Here is a 14,532-nt window from a genome sequence, read left to right as displayed (position 1 = left end):
ACTAGAGCTCACATGCTTTAGTCTGTATCTTCAATATTCACAGTTCTTTTCATATTGTAATACAACCCCAATTACATTCCAAGTTCTTTCACCAGGAAGTTCTTTCACCAGGTCTCACAAAAGGAACAGCACTGCTACATTTTCTTCTTCCACTCATAGCTCTTTGGACCCGAGCTGATTATTAAAACTTTTATTTATTTAGAATGTTTTTATACTGCCCTTCATTGTATTTAGGGTGGGGTACAGTATAAAACAAACACAAAAAAGCTCAAGGAAGGTCAGGGAGAAAGCTCCCACACCCAACAAATTATGAGTATAGGCTGCTATTTTTTTTACTTAATACTAAGAATTAATATGACCAGAAATGTCTTGTGAAATCACTTTTCTATTTACAGCAATTACTGTATTTATACAACCCTGCCTGGATCCCCAACTAGAACCTTCATGCGTACACAGCAGCAAATCTAGATGATACCCATAAATGTTTGTTGCGCCAAGCCCACATTCCATAGAACATTTAATGGGTGACACCCAGAGTTGTGCAGAATGGAACTTTGTCAACTGGATGCTCTGGAGGGTGGGATTTTTTCTATATTCCCCTTGCCTCAAAAATCAGGTCTAGAGGGCTGGGGACCCTCCAAAACAACATGGTAGATGGTGCTGGGGGCTATAGAAGGAAGGGAGAATGGGCAAAAAATGCCTCTCCCACTTCTGTCTATGAATTTGTCCAGTTTGCAAAGTGGAAGACTCCACTGGATCTGACTGAAGCATTCTAATAATGAAATAGGTCTGTATCCAACTAAAGTAGCTCGGGACAACTGTATTTTATGGAAATTTATAGGAAGAATAGCAGAGAAAGGGCACAGAATCATTTTTATTAGAATGTAGTAAATTTCTACCATATTGAAAAGTTACCTGCAGATTATACGTTGATCCTGGTGTATCATACAAGTGTAGAGGTAGACGTTCAATAGATTCTAATACTGCTATGAGTTTCCGAATTAATGCAACTGCTGGACGACTATGAACACAGAGAAGACAAATGTTACTGTCTATAATACAAAGGGCTTTGAAAAATGAACAGAAGTTATGAAAACTTCAGAGTACAATTACAACTTCAAAATGTTGTAGCGATGACAAGCTATTTTTAAAACCTAAACTCTGCCTATTTAAAAACAGAACTCAAGCCAGCTTGCAACAATAAACATGATCCAACAATATATAAAACATAGATATTGCAATGGTTTGCCATTATGAGAACAAGTAAGCACAAGCCTCAGACTTCTGTGCTCCCACCACACAATTGGGAGAAAATGTAAACCAACAAAATTTGTAACAAATCATCATTTCTCATTATACCCTCATAATAGAAACTGCTGTTTGTTACTAACAATATTATATGCTGTGCATGGAAAAGGTAGAACTTCCTGTTCATGCTTGCTTGTTATCACAGCAATAATGCATGATTTGGCATATATCTGAATCAAAGCCAGGTGCATTGATTCATCAAACATCAACACTTTAATTTTTTTTAGATGATCTTAAGCTATGTTTAAAATGCTTTGTACTACATATCAAAGCTCAAAGCTATTTTTAATTATAAAATACTGCTTGGAGAATCTGAGATAAGGAGATCTGGCCATAGTTACACATACCTTACATCTCTACTAGGTTAGATTACTGCAATGTGGTTTTACCACTCTCATTTTTTATTGTAACATTATTGTGTTGTTATTCTGGCAAATTATCTTGGGGGCCTTATGAGAGCCGAAACACAGTACAGTATATGCATTATTCAATAACTAAATATATGGGCAACACTCTGTTTAAATGGGATCTACAACTGCAAAGCAACACTGATGCGATAAACATCGGGCAATTTAAATACAAAAAGCAGCAAGTTATGTTCTAGTCCAAGACCAATATGCCTTTTACTATTGAAAGCCGAGTATAAAAAATAGTTGTGCACACATTATTTTTCATAAGGTCAGGAACAACAAAATTACCTTTCATCATCTTCATTTTCACTGAAAGCTGTTTTGAATACATTTATTCTTTCCACTAGCTGACTACAATCTTGTTTCAAATCAAAATCCACATTCTAAATGAAAAAGAGGGAATTGTTAAAAGAATGGCTGCTCAAAATTTGAGATTAGGCCATTATGGCTAACTTAACTCATTACGTAAGGAGAAAACCAACTTCTCAAGCACTGCCTGCCGAAGTGACAATGAGAAAGGGGGAGAAGTCAGATGCATAAATCACACAAGTTTTGAGGACGAACAAAAATTAATTATTTTTTGCTTCAGAAATACAAGTATCTCATTCTGGAATGCACTGAAGTTTGTAATAAAAATTGTGACTGTGAGTGACAGTCTCCTGTTGCTCCAAAGACCATCAACTTGAACTGCTCAGCTCTTGCAACGAGAAATAAATGTGCAGCCCTGTTGAGGGCAGAGAAACAGCAAGTATTAACACCACCCACCTATCCTAACAGCATCATTCCCAGCATTTTTAAAATCTCCTCCTCCTTCACCTCTTCTGATATTTGCTAGGTGATTTAATGAAAATAAAACAAGTGTTTATAGTCTGATTGCCAGGCTGCATCTTCCCTCTGAAAACTCTCCTTTGTTTTATGGGCAGCACTGTCTGTCCAAAGCATGGTTAGACCACTAGAGCAGCACTAGGTTAACAGTGCTGGTGCAAACAGAGCTTCATGTCTCTTGACCCCTGTTCTTTTTTAGGTTAAGTTTAAGTGAAATCATTTCTCACAGCTAATAGACTACACTGTAGATATTCCTTAAGAAAATTCAAAACCTTTTACATTAACTGTGATTAATACAGTTTCACTGCACTCTCCACCTGCCCCGCCCCCCAAAGCTCAGGTGACATACACAGTTATCCTTCCTTCATCCTCACAACAACCTCACGAGGTTAAGTTAGGCTGAAAGATGAAGTTAACTGGTCTAAGATCAGCCAGTTAACTTCATGGCTGTGAATAAAGACTTGGCTCCTTGGCTCTGAAGTTCCCACTCATTCTGCAATAAAACTTACATTATTCAAAACAGTAAGAAGAGCCTGCACCAAGCCACTGCTGCACATTTCATATGGTGAAATAGTATTTTCATCCTTCAGAAGGACAATTAAGTTTTCCAGAGCAGTTTTCATTAAATCTCGCCAAGTGTTTTCTCCCTCAATAAACTGAAAAAGAAAATCAGATAATAGTGGCTCCATTCACTTTATGGTATTACACAACAGCAGTCTAACTGCGGAAACAAGAACTTCACCAAAAAGTACTGCATACACACAGTAAGCAGTACACTTCACACAGCATGGTGCAGATTTAAAACTACCATTTCCAGATCAGGCTGCTCTTATCTGCCACTCACCCTATTTCATATGCAAATTCCTGTGGCCCACTTTGACCTGGGCTTAGTATTATGAGCAGCTGTCAACAGCCCAAGTTAAAAGTAACCTGGAAATACTAAACTCACTTTGAGAATCTGCCAATACCATCAGACGAAGACAGATGGATTAATTTTTATGTCTGAATCAAGTCAACATTAACAACAGCAGCAAATTATGCTTACCACTGCAATTTACTCAATGATACTTACCTGCCTATTTGTATGGAGCTCCCATGAAGATTCTAATTGTGTTGCTATGTTCCTCAGTGTTACAACTACACCTCTAGGCATACTTTCAACAGCTTTGAAATGGTCATCGTACAAGTCTCTTGCCATAGTTCGTACCTGAGCATCATTTAAGAAATCAGGATGAATTTACAATTTCAAACCAAATGAAATATTTTCTTGATATTTATGAATGCCAACCTTGGATCAGCTTCACTTGGAATGACAGTACATAAGAAACTTACAATTGAGTCAGAATGCTTTATATGATTTTGTCTACAATGACAGCCAAGATTGTTTTCAGCTTCACCATTTGAAATGCTTTTGTAAATGGAGCTGCCAAAGATGGAATCTGGAAACCTTTATCTACAAAACATGGGCTCTAGCACTGAACGATCCCCCGCACCCACAAGTCAAGATGTCAGTTACATTTCTCCTAATAACCCTATTAATTTTGGTTTGTTAAACCAAAGTCCATTGGGGACTTTGCTCAAGGCTGCCTGCTAAATGTTATGGCTACAGATTTGATGTGTTTTTAAGAAGTGCATTTCCCCAACTTATTTTCAGACCCAATCCAAAATGCTACCTTTGTACCATACCATAAAGTCATAAACAATCTGCTTGAAGGACTCCCAAATGAACTTTATCCATCTGTTCAAGCCATCTTCTGAAGTCTTGCTCCAGGTGATGACTTATTCAAGAGTTTTTAGAACACACTTTTTTTTCATGTTGCCTCCCTGCCCCCAGTCTTCCCAAGGATGTCTGAAAGGCACCTTCATTCACTGGGAGATGCAGTCAGCTGTGTCCCTCCCAATAACAGAGGGCTCTATGATTCAGTAGAGGCTTCTGGGAGTTTAAAGGGAGGGGGGGTGATTTTTTTTCACAATTTCCCCCTTTCTCTTGCAGTCCCTTGCTGCTGCTGCCACCGCCACCACACTGTTCCAAAGGGTCCCCCTGCCCTGTTGATCTGATGGCAGAGTGCAGGGAGGTGGGCTGCAGAGGGAGAGGGGAATAACCTCCTCTCCCCCTCACTTTCCACTAATGGAAAATTCTACTGGATGAAAGAGCCTCTCATCAGCAGAGGGGGACAATACATCTCTGAAAATCTTTTTTTGGGGGGGGGGAGGGTTGGAAACAAAGGTCTTTGAGGAACTATAATTCTTGGTGATATCTTCTGTAATCTGTTGCTTCTTGAGGCTGACCTCAATTAATACTAATGTATTAATGCATTTTTGAATGGACTTTAGATTTCAAGTGAGTCACTCTGATACTGATGCAAGTGGAAAAACAAGTTTTGATCCAATGTTGCATGAGTGCAGTACTACTCACACAACAGAACTCCCCCATTTGCCTCAAAATCTGCTCTGCAGGTGTAGGGCAAGTAGGCTTGGCTGAAGGGGAGGCCTGGTGAACCTAACTGGGCTAAAAGTTCCTCACCACTGCTCTAACAAATCCTTTACAAATCTCATCACAGAAGTGAGAATTTATATGCTTTTTAAACATAGATAGGCTAAGTATCTAAACCACCTCAAGCCAGCAACTAGCATGTACAAGAAGCAATACAGAAAGTAACAAACTGAAATCCAAATTCTCCATTAAAATGTTTTTAAAACATACTAACCTTTTGTTTGGTTTTTTCCGACTTTGATTTTGCCTTTCTTCCCCTTTTGCCAGTCCAACCAGTCACAAATTCTGATCCTGCAAAATATCCAGATGACAGGATATTATGTTGCCAGTTCATTTCTGTGCCCAATTCAAGGTGCTCACACTACTGTTTAAAGTCCTATACGACTTAGGTCCCAAAATAACTGAATGATTGATTGCCTCCTTGCCTACAACCCCTCTCCTGTTTTCAGATCAGCAGAGAGGGCCTTCTTGGTAGTTCCATCACACTCAGAGGTAGGGTCTGTGTGACCCTGAAGAAGGCATTCTCTCTGGAAACCCTTAAGTTATGGAATTCCCTCTTCACAGAGGTGCATCTGGCAACTTCATTGTATGCTGAAAACATCTCTCTTTAACCTGGCTTTGACACTTTAGATATATTTTTACAATCCATTCCAGCTATGATTGCAATTTGTTTCACACTGTTTTAAATGCTGTATTTTATATTGTTGTAACCCACCCGGGACCTTCTGGCAACAGGTGGGAAATAAAAATGATGGTGATGGTGTTACCCCTACACTGGCAGTTTAGACATTACAATCCTAGTCTAACATATCACAGTTTGCTAGATCAGGAATACACTGTGACCCCATGTGTATCTTCTCCCCTCTACCCTTGCAAGCTTGTTTAATGTAAGATTTCCCTGGTCTGTTAAACCAGTTTAAGAAGACAAGAACCATCTACTGGATCAGGCTAATGGCACATCTAGTCTAGCATCCTGTTCCTGAAGTGGCCAACTAGTTGTCTATTGAAGCCCCAAAAGAAAACACTCCCCATTTGGGTTTCCCAGTAATCGGTATACAGAGTCATATTGCCTCTGATGGTGGAGGCAGGACATAGCCATTGATAGCCTTATCCCCCATAGAAAGTATAATCTGGATTTGGAGTCATAAGTATAATTCTCTTTTAAAACCGTTCTAGTTGGACACCATCATTACTTCTTGGAGCTGTAAATTCCATAGTACTGGCCAGATGGCCAGGGCATCCAAACCAGGAAATTATGGCTTAAGTGTTCCCTTCAAACCAGATTTATTAAAAAAAGAATGTAATTTCTGACTGGGCCACTGCAGATATATACATGCGATTACCTTATTACTCTTATCTACATACTCACCTAAAGAGGTTTCAGCAGCAAATGAATGTTTAGTTCCTCTATTGGACTCAAAAACAAAACCTGGAAGATCTTCTTTTAATATTGTAGCTTGCTGACCATCTGAATTGTGAATAGCAATTTCTCCTTCCTTTAGACACGTAAGAGACCAATTGCCCACTGTGAGTTTAGCTGGGCCGGGGACAGATAAAATTGGCTGGCTTGTTGTGGATGGTTTCACCTGGCTTCGGGCTCTCTGTAACTTCTCTAAAAATTCACTTCGACTTTCTGTTAAAAAAAAAAACACACAAAAAGAAGTAAAGGCTAACTAGTATTTGATTTTTAACTATCAGAAAGTAATAGTTTAGTTTCCATGAAGCAAAATGGGTGGGCATTCAATGCAAATTTATGTTGTAGATTCAAGTTCTCAGGATAGGTATTTCTCACCGGCCTCAATATCACAATATAGGACAACAGAAAATGTCTACTGGCCAATGGTGAAACTTTTATGTTTTGGAAATCATTATATTACATAATGATTAAATATAAACAAACTGAATAAACTGAGCTAGTTGTTAAAATCCATTTCTACTAAAATAAATGCATCTGGGGAAAAAACCTCAGATTTGATGGAGAATGGAAGCATCCAAATTTTGGAACTAAAGAAAAAAGAACTGATTTAATAGGAAAAGAAAACCAAATGCAGAGTTGTAGTATGGAATTCTGGGAACTGTAATTAACTGCTTTAATAGCAAAGATGTCAGTGTTGTTTGTTGTACATAACTGCGTAACATATAAATACATTTTATGTTTATGTATTTACTACTACATTTTAAATTTATCTTTCTTTGAAAATAAAATTCATTACAATGTCTAAATGATAAAATACACATTACCCATGTTGATTGGGCAGACACTACTGACAGCTAATGAAGTTGAGTTTTGCTATACGGTCATGTCCAAAGTACCTTAAGTAGACATTTAGGGCTGGTTCATATGGCCTCATACCATCACCTCAAGAACCGGTTAGACTTTCATGGAAGCCCTGCTTATTTCAAGTTGTGCTTTCATATGCACAATGACCATATACAACTGCTGAGGTTTCCATTATAACAATGGCACTATGCAGAAATGCAAAATCACATATGTAATACCATCACAGCTTGTCATCCTCCATCCCTCACAAAAATGTAAAAAGAACAATCTTAGGCATTCAATGTTAACTCATAAGTTCCCTTTCCAGACAATAAGATTACTTACTATAGTTCCCCATTCTCACTCAATGCTCTCCACCCTGGAAGTTCACAGTATTTTTCTGAGCAGGTAGAGGGGATTGACCTTTAAGTTTACAAGCTTCTATACTTCTGTGGACCAGGGCAGTCTCCCAAATATGTATAACTCACTCCTTTACTTTTTGGCTGCCTGTTTTCTTTTGTAGACAGACAAGTAATTCATCACCTAGGACAGGCATGGCCAAACCTGGCCTTCCAGCTGTTTTAGGACTACAACTCCCATCATCCCTAGCTAACAGGACCAGTGGTCAGGGATGATGGGAATTGTAGTCTCAAAACAGCTGGAGGGCCAAGTTTGGCCATGCCTGACCTAGGATATTCACAAGAATGACATAATCTCTGACTACAAGTGTTTTTGTCACAAGCAACTGGGAACCTTCAAATCAAGAGTTCTACTGTGCCTTGTGTTAAGCCATGCAGTGTGACCAAAAAAAAAAAAAAAAAAAAAAAGTTCCCAGGGGAAGAAGGCTGGGAACTCTTTTTAGGTTCTGAGGCCGCTCCCTAAGCAGCCAGCTGATTGGCCTGACCTGAAGGACTATTAAACCCTTGCAGTAGATATGGGATTTGCATGGGCAAACGGTCAGCTAGTCTGGCTGGGTCCTATCTCTGGCTCCCATTCCATTGTCCTTAGGCCCAAATCTCAGAAACTCATGTAGCCAGCCTACTACTTTACCAGGTCTCTATAGTCCAGCATTATAAACAGGTATCCATTATAAATGAAGATTTAAGATTTAAGATAAATTTATTGTCATTGTCCGTATATACACAGTATACACAACAACGAAAATCAAACACCCACCCAAAGACCGGGTTCACATACACATTTGCACGTATCTCCAACACTCTCATCCTATTCAGACATAATCTATAAAAACATATCATACTCCAGAATGTAACATAACCTATTAAAGGCATAACATAACCTAAAAACCTGTCTCATTCCTTCCTACTCCCTGCTTGCTATTTCTTGCAACTGGCCCTGAGATCATTATTTAGTGCAATCAGAGCTCTTGGATAGAAACTATTCAGAAGGCGTGTGGTTCGTGTTTTCATTGTCCTATATCTTCTGCCCGAAGGCAACAGTTCAAAGAAGTTGTGAGCAGGATGGGTGGGATCTCTCAGGATATTGTGTGACTTCTTCAAAGTGCGAGACGTGAAGATCTCATCCAGGGTTGGTAGTTGGAGCCCAATAACATTCTGGGCAATTTTAATTATTCTCTGTAAAGCTTTTTTATCCGTTTCAGAGCTGCTCCCATACCACGATAATATACTATAGGTTAAGACACTCTCGATGGTACTGTGATAATAGGACAGAAGTAGGTGCTGAGATAGATTCAGTCCCCTGAGCATTCTCAGGAAATACAACCTCCCCTGCACCTTCCTCACAACCATATTAATATTTGCAGTCCATGAGAGGTCCTCAGAGATGTAAATGCCCAGGTATTTAAAACTACTAACCCTCTCCACCTCCTCGCCATTTATGTGCAATGGTAAAAATACACTTTTCTTTCTCCTAAAGTCAATTATGAGTTCTTTGGTTTTTTTGGTGTTAAGCATAAGATTGTTTTCTTTACACCATTGAATTAACCCCTGTACTTCTTTCCTATAAGCACTCTCATCGTTCTCACTAATGAGCCCCACCACTGCTGTATCATCCGCAAATTTGATGATTGTGTTGGACTTATACATATCCATTACAACTGATAAGGTGTCAAAAAGTGGATATGAAAGCAGAGATAGCTGGCTTTGCATTTACATGATCCCTGCAGATCAGGAAATTAGCTGAAAATTATACTGCCAAGTTATGTTGCTATAAGCCTTATGTTGCTATAGCTTTAAATTCTATCACCCCAAATCTAAAAACTGATAAAATTAGCATGAGATAATTAAAAAGCTATTTTATGAATAAGTAGAGTTTAAGAACTGAACAGAAAAGCTTTGACCAAAGCATCAGAACCAGCCTGTAGCCTCACACTACTGGAAAAAGCAATTTCCTGAGAATTTGAATCAGAAGATCTATTACAGCAATTGTTCAACGGAATAAAGCAATCTTACAATTCACTGCACACTTGGCAGTGAAAAGGGGGCAGCAAGCAATATCAACTATGTTTAAGAGCTACAGATAGCTTAAGTACAATGTGAAACTTCTAGCTCAATGTCTTTCAGTTTCTCAGTTCTGATCCACCTGATGAGAAACTTTGCACCACTTTTCACACACATGCAATTTCATTCTGCTAGCAAGTTGCAAGCCACGTCATCATCATTCCAACTTGCTTTACCTGAAATGCAGTGGATTACCACTAAATATTGCCTTTTAATTACTGTTTGACTAATATTAGTATGCATGGAAAGAAATGAAGACAGAATGAAGCTAAGATGTTCACTGAACACAGTTACAAAGAAGTCAGTTGCTGTCACATGCTAGTTGACAAAAGCATCACAATAAACTGACCACCTTCCACCTGTTTACATCCTTTACTATTTAGTGAGCCAATTCCTGTAAAAAAGAATGTCTCAAAATCAAATATATAAAATGTAAGATTCTTATGATATCTTTAAAGTATTAGTTGAGAACAACATTGTACCTGAACTATCAGATCCTCCTTCAGGGCTGCCACTGGAATACATTGTAGCTAGCTTCCCATCCAATATAAATCTGAACCAGCCATTGCTACCATTTGATAGCTCCAAAGCTGCAGAATCACTCCAAATATACAAGCAGTCTCTTCCCCTAATGATTGACCAGTCTCTCCAGTGATAGGGTTTACCCTGCTGCAACTCTTTAGCATCTTCTTGAGGTTCGTCTTCCTGTAAAGCAAGATAGTTTAAATTCATGGGCTGTGGAATTCCTTAAGGAATAAATTGTAAAACACAACAAGTATACCTGCAGGCTACACTCTTACATAAACACTTAGAATTTCAGCAGAAACTGTCTGAATATAATATACGGAAAGACACTTAAAAACTGGTACAGTGGTACCTCTGGTTACGTTACTTAATTTGTTCCGGAGGTCTGTTCTTAACCTGAAACTGTTCTTAACCTGAAGCACCACTTTAGCTAATGGGGCCTCCTGCTGCCGCCGCGCCGCCAGAGCACGATTTCATCTGTTCTCATCCTGAAGCAAAGTTCTTAACCTGAAGCACTATGTCTGGGTTAGCGGAGTCTGTAACCTGAAGTGTATGTAACCCGAGATACCACTGTATCTTAAAAGCATACTAGAGACACAAGACAAGTTTGCTCTTTTCTCTCCTATCCAAGCAGAAGGCAACAGACTGCAGCACCAAAAAAGTTTCTTAAATGAGTGTTAACACATTAGGTCCAGCAACCCATTACTAGAATTTAATGTATTTTCACTGATATTTATTCACATTAACGCATCCCAGACAGCAGTTGGGACATATATGGATTCAAATATTGCGTACTTACTTTCTCTGGTTTAGATTCTTCTTCATTCTCATCGTCAGAGGTTGGTCCTGCCAAAGTTGAAACTTTACTTATCACACCAAGCCTAGCGAGCTGATCCAAGAACAGGTCACCTCCTTTATCAACCAAATCTCTTATAATCTGTAATGCTAGCAAGTGGCCATCATCGTCATCCTGTAAAAGTTGCACAGAAGTAAATTAATTGGGATGTACAGTAATTCACTGTATATCTTGATGTACAGTTAAACATTTATTACATAATTAACACCCACCACTCCCAACAGAAAGGCAATCACTCATGGCCATACCACTGCAGGAAAGTGTTAAGTCTAATTTTTGAGAAGTAATCCTTCCTGAGACAAGAAATGTAGGGCCATTTCACAGATTAACAAACCTACTGTACACCCAACAGGGAATCACAATCAATCCCAATTCCAATGGGATATTTCTATACGAAGCATCACAATCAATCTCTTTGCTTCTTATATTGAATCCACTTAATCTAATCTATTCAGAGGCACATCTAATTTGTTCTTAAACTTCCAGTAACTTCCTGAACTAAGCATTTCAATGCTCCACCACACATAAAAACTAAACTGATGTCATTAGAAAAGAAAAGAAATAGAAAGATAACAATTACCTCTTGATCTAGAACAGTAGCAGTGATCTCTACCAGAACAGTAGGCAAATTATGCCCAGCATCAGAATCACAAACCTCTTTTAAAAGAGCTTCAGAACAAAAATGAATCATTTTTCTAATGAGAGCAAGACTTGCTTTCCTTTTAGAAAGAGAGAGAAATAATATTTTAAAGAATGAAACGGGAAACATACATACTTAGAAGAGCACAACATATTGGTAAATGCATTGAATTGCTACCCACTTTACATGCTGTCTATTGTTATCATCAGGTAACAAAATATTCTGATTCTGGCCAAGCTACAAGCTGGACTTGGAGTTGGGTCATTGCTGATTTGCGTTTTTCGAATTCCATTCAACATACTACCATATATAAATCATCCAGATTTTGCTTTGCTTTTGGCTTGGTCATTCTTGAAAATCCAGATCCTTGAAAGTATTCTAGCCACACAATATAGCATGTGAATCTCCACATGTACACACAGCCCTTTCCCCTTTGTACCTTATTGAAGGCAGCATAGTTTGTTGAAAAGTTTGAGCAAACACAGGCAGCAGTCTTTTCAAATATATTGGTGCCATTTCTGGATCACCTCTGGGCTCATTTGATTCTTCTTCATCTTTGTTTGAATCTTTCTTTTTCTTTTCATCGCCTTTGTTAACTGGACACATCCAGTCACCTATAATTGTAGACCACTATTAACACTGTTATGAGTTTCAAAATTGTTTTAAAGAAACCACATATAAACAATTTCCTTTCCAATGCAGATACAGACTAGGATAAGAATCTCCACAATAGACTACTATAGATTTGTCTAGTATTAGGATCTACATCTTATATTCTATTTCCTATCTCTGGGGAAGAGTGCACATGGTTATATAGCTGAAAAGGCAGTGTCCATGCAAAGACAGAGGTATTGGCAGACTCTGGAGGAATCCCAAGTTTTACAGAAGTACAAAGAATCTTAAAGAAAAACCCTTGCCTTCCTGCCTCTGTCACGTGAAGAGGGTTGTAACCCAACCCATTCTCCTTCTCATCCACCACCTAAAATGTTTTGTTTTTGTGTGCTTGCGCCTACAGCAGGATTTCAGTTGGCCTGCTCATACCATAGTTGATAGCTGCATGTAAAGCTTCAGAAAGAAGTGAGACAAGACACTGCCATGTCAGGCTGTTGTTACTCTTCTGCCCTAACCCCCACAAAAATATTATGCCACAGACTATTATGGCATTTTTTTCTGGACATTCGGCTGTCATAGCTACGTGAAAAAACCATCTCTTATACTAGTTCCATTTGTTTTGAAACAGGGCAACAGTGAGCTTATGGCTGAATGCAGTCTATTTCAAGAAAACTGATAATAAATAATCAAACTGATAATATTTCAGCAGTATATTTTTTTTTTAAAAAAAATGCTATCTTATGGCACAGATTGAATTCTACCTTATTAAATTCAACTTAAATTCAACCATTGCTTTACTTTGACAAAAACTTCCTGGAATCTTTTTACACTAACCTGGAGATTGAAGAATAGCCACTACTTCACTGTGCCCTCTTTCACGAGCTTTGTCCAAAGGAGTCTTTCCATCTTCATCTCTCAAATCTGGATTGGCACCATGTCGCAAGAGAGTCTAAAAGCAAGTTATTATTACTGGAATAAAAACGCTACTCAGTATGTCAATGGTACAATTTAGGTTCCTCTGACTATGCACAGAACAGATTAATGACTTCCTCCCTCCCTCTCCTAAAGGGCACCATCCCTTACTTACTATTTGAATCAAGTCACAATATGTTGTGATATCTAAACCAGCTGGCTACAGTTTGAATTATTGCTCCAAACCAGAATTGATTCTAGTTTGGAGTAAGCACTCCTACTAATTTGCTGGTTCAGCAAATGGTTACATTCTCTGGAGAATGTAAGAACCAAATGGTTAATGTTTTTGATTTTGTGTGGATGGGGAACAGTGGTGGAAGGGGAGATGTTCTACAAGACAATATAAATTGGTTTCTGATTTCATCATAGCAAACTGGTTTTTGTTTCAAAAACTAAGGAATGCTTTACAGAAGGAAGGAGGACATATACACTGCTCTTGCGCAAAATAATCCAGATCACTGAGGGTTGCCTGAAGGCAGCTATTGAGATGGTGAGATATGTTACATTATTATGTTTTTGTGAAGAGTTTTGCACAACTTTCATATTTGCCAAGGGCACAAACACACACTAAATAAATGTGTTTCCAAAAAATAAAAATTGCATATGCCAAACATGAAGTATTAAGGGACAGGACACTTTTAAAAAACACATAATTCAGCTGGTCTAAATGCTGATAAGGAATGGAATGATTTGTTATGATAGAAAAGATAAATATTTAAAAATCACCTTTGCTACCTGAGGTCTTCCAAAACATGCTGCATAATGTAAGGATGATGACCGCTGACCCCTATTAACATCAGCACCTCGTTCACAGAGAAATTCAACCTGTTTACAGATGAGCAATAGTTTATTTTTACTTGCATCATTTCCTTTATGCAGAAAATCAAAATAATATTTCTTTTCCTTGTTTACCATTTCCTGAGTTCCAAAAGCAGAGGACCAGTTTAAGAGAGTTTGTCCTACATCATCCATAAAATTTGCTTCAAAAGCTAGAGAAGTGGAAAAGAAAGTGTCATTATATGTTTGCAACGATATAAATGAAAACAAAATGTTAAGTCTCAGTATTCTACCCTGCATATCAAACAAGCTAAAAATAATTTTCAACAAAAATATTATTCTTATAGCCCATCCATTATAGAGATAAACATTA

At 38.2% G+C, this 14,532-nt stretch overlaps 1 protein-coding gene across 12 annotated transcripts in view; it reads right to left on the bottom strand.

The window, feature by feature from the left end:
* The window catches only part of HECTD1 (HECT domain E3 ubiquitin protein ligase 1), a 63,915-nt gene that overhangs the window by 26,674 nt on the left and 22,709 nt on the right, over positions 1–14,532 (bottom strand). For 8 of the 12 annotated variants that reach the window (XM_080977318.1, XM_080977313.1, XM_080977316.1 and 5 more), the window contains exons 7-20: positions 14,295–14,371; positions 14,109–14,207; positions 13,245–13,359; positions 12,238–12,412; positions 11,739–11,877; positions 11,102–11,272; positions 10,260–10,482; positions 10,127–10,171; positions 6,407–6,670; positions 5,252–5,328; positions 3,616–3,750; positions 3,053–3,199; positions 2,007–2,101; positions 916–1,021 (exon numbers count right to left, since the gene is read on the bottom strand). In XM_080977318.1, coding sequence (XP_080833444.1) covers positions 916–1,021; positions 2,007–2,101; positions 3,053–3,199; positions 3,616–3,750; positions 5,252–5,328; positions 6,407–6,670; positions 10,127–10,171; positions 10,260–10,482; positions 11,102–11,272; positions 11,739–11,877; positions 12,238–12,412; positions 13,245–13,359; positions 14,109–14,207; positions 14,295–14,371 — 1,868 coding nt within the window. The remainder of the gene's footprint in view (positions 1–915; positions 1,022–2,006; positions 2,102–3,052; positions 3,200–3,615; positions 3,751–5,251; positions 5,329–6,406; positions 6,671–10,126; positions 10,172–10,259; positions 10,483–11,101; positions 11,273–11,738; positions 11,878–12,237; positions 12,413–13,244; positions 13,360–14,108; positions 14,208–14,294; positions 14,372–14,532) is intronic. The other 4 variants (XM_080977319.1, XM_080977320.1, XM_080977312.1 and 1 more) reach the window with 2 other exon arrangements.

This window comes from Podarcis pityusensis, assembly GCF_964106645.2.
Source record: "Podarcis pityusensis genome assembly, chromosome: 1".
Lineage (NCBI taxonomy): Eukaryota > Metazoa > Chordata > Lepidosauria > Squamata > Lacertidae > Podarcis > Podarcis pityusensis.
The sequence above is the reverse complement of the archived record's forward strand: the minus strand, read 5'-3'. Positions and strand labels throughout refer to the sequence as shown.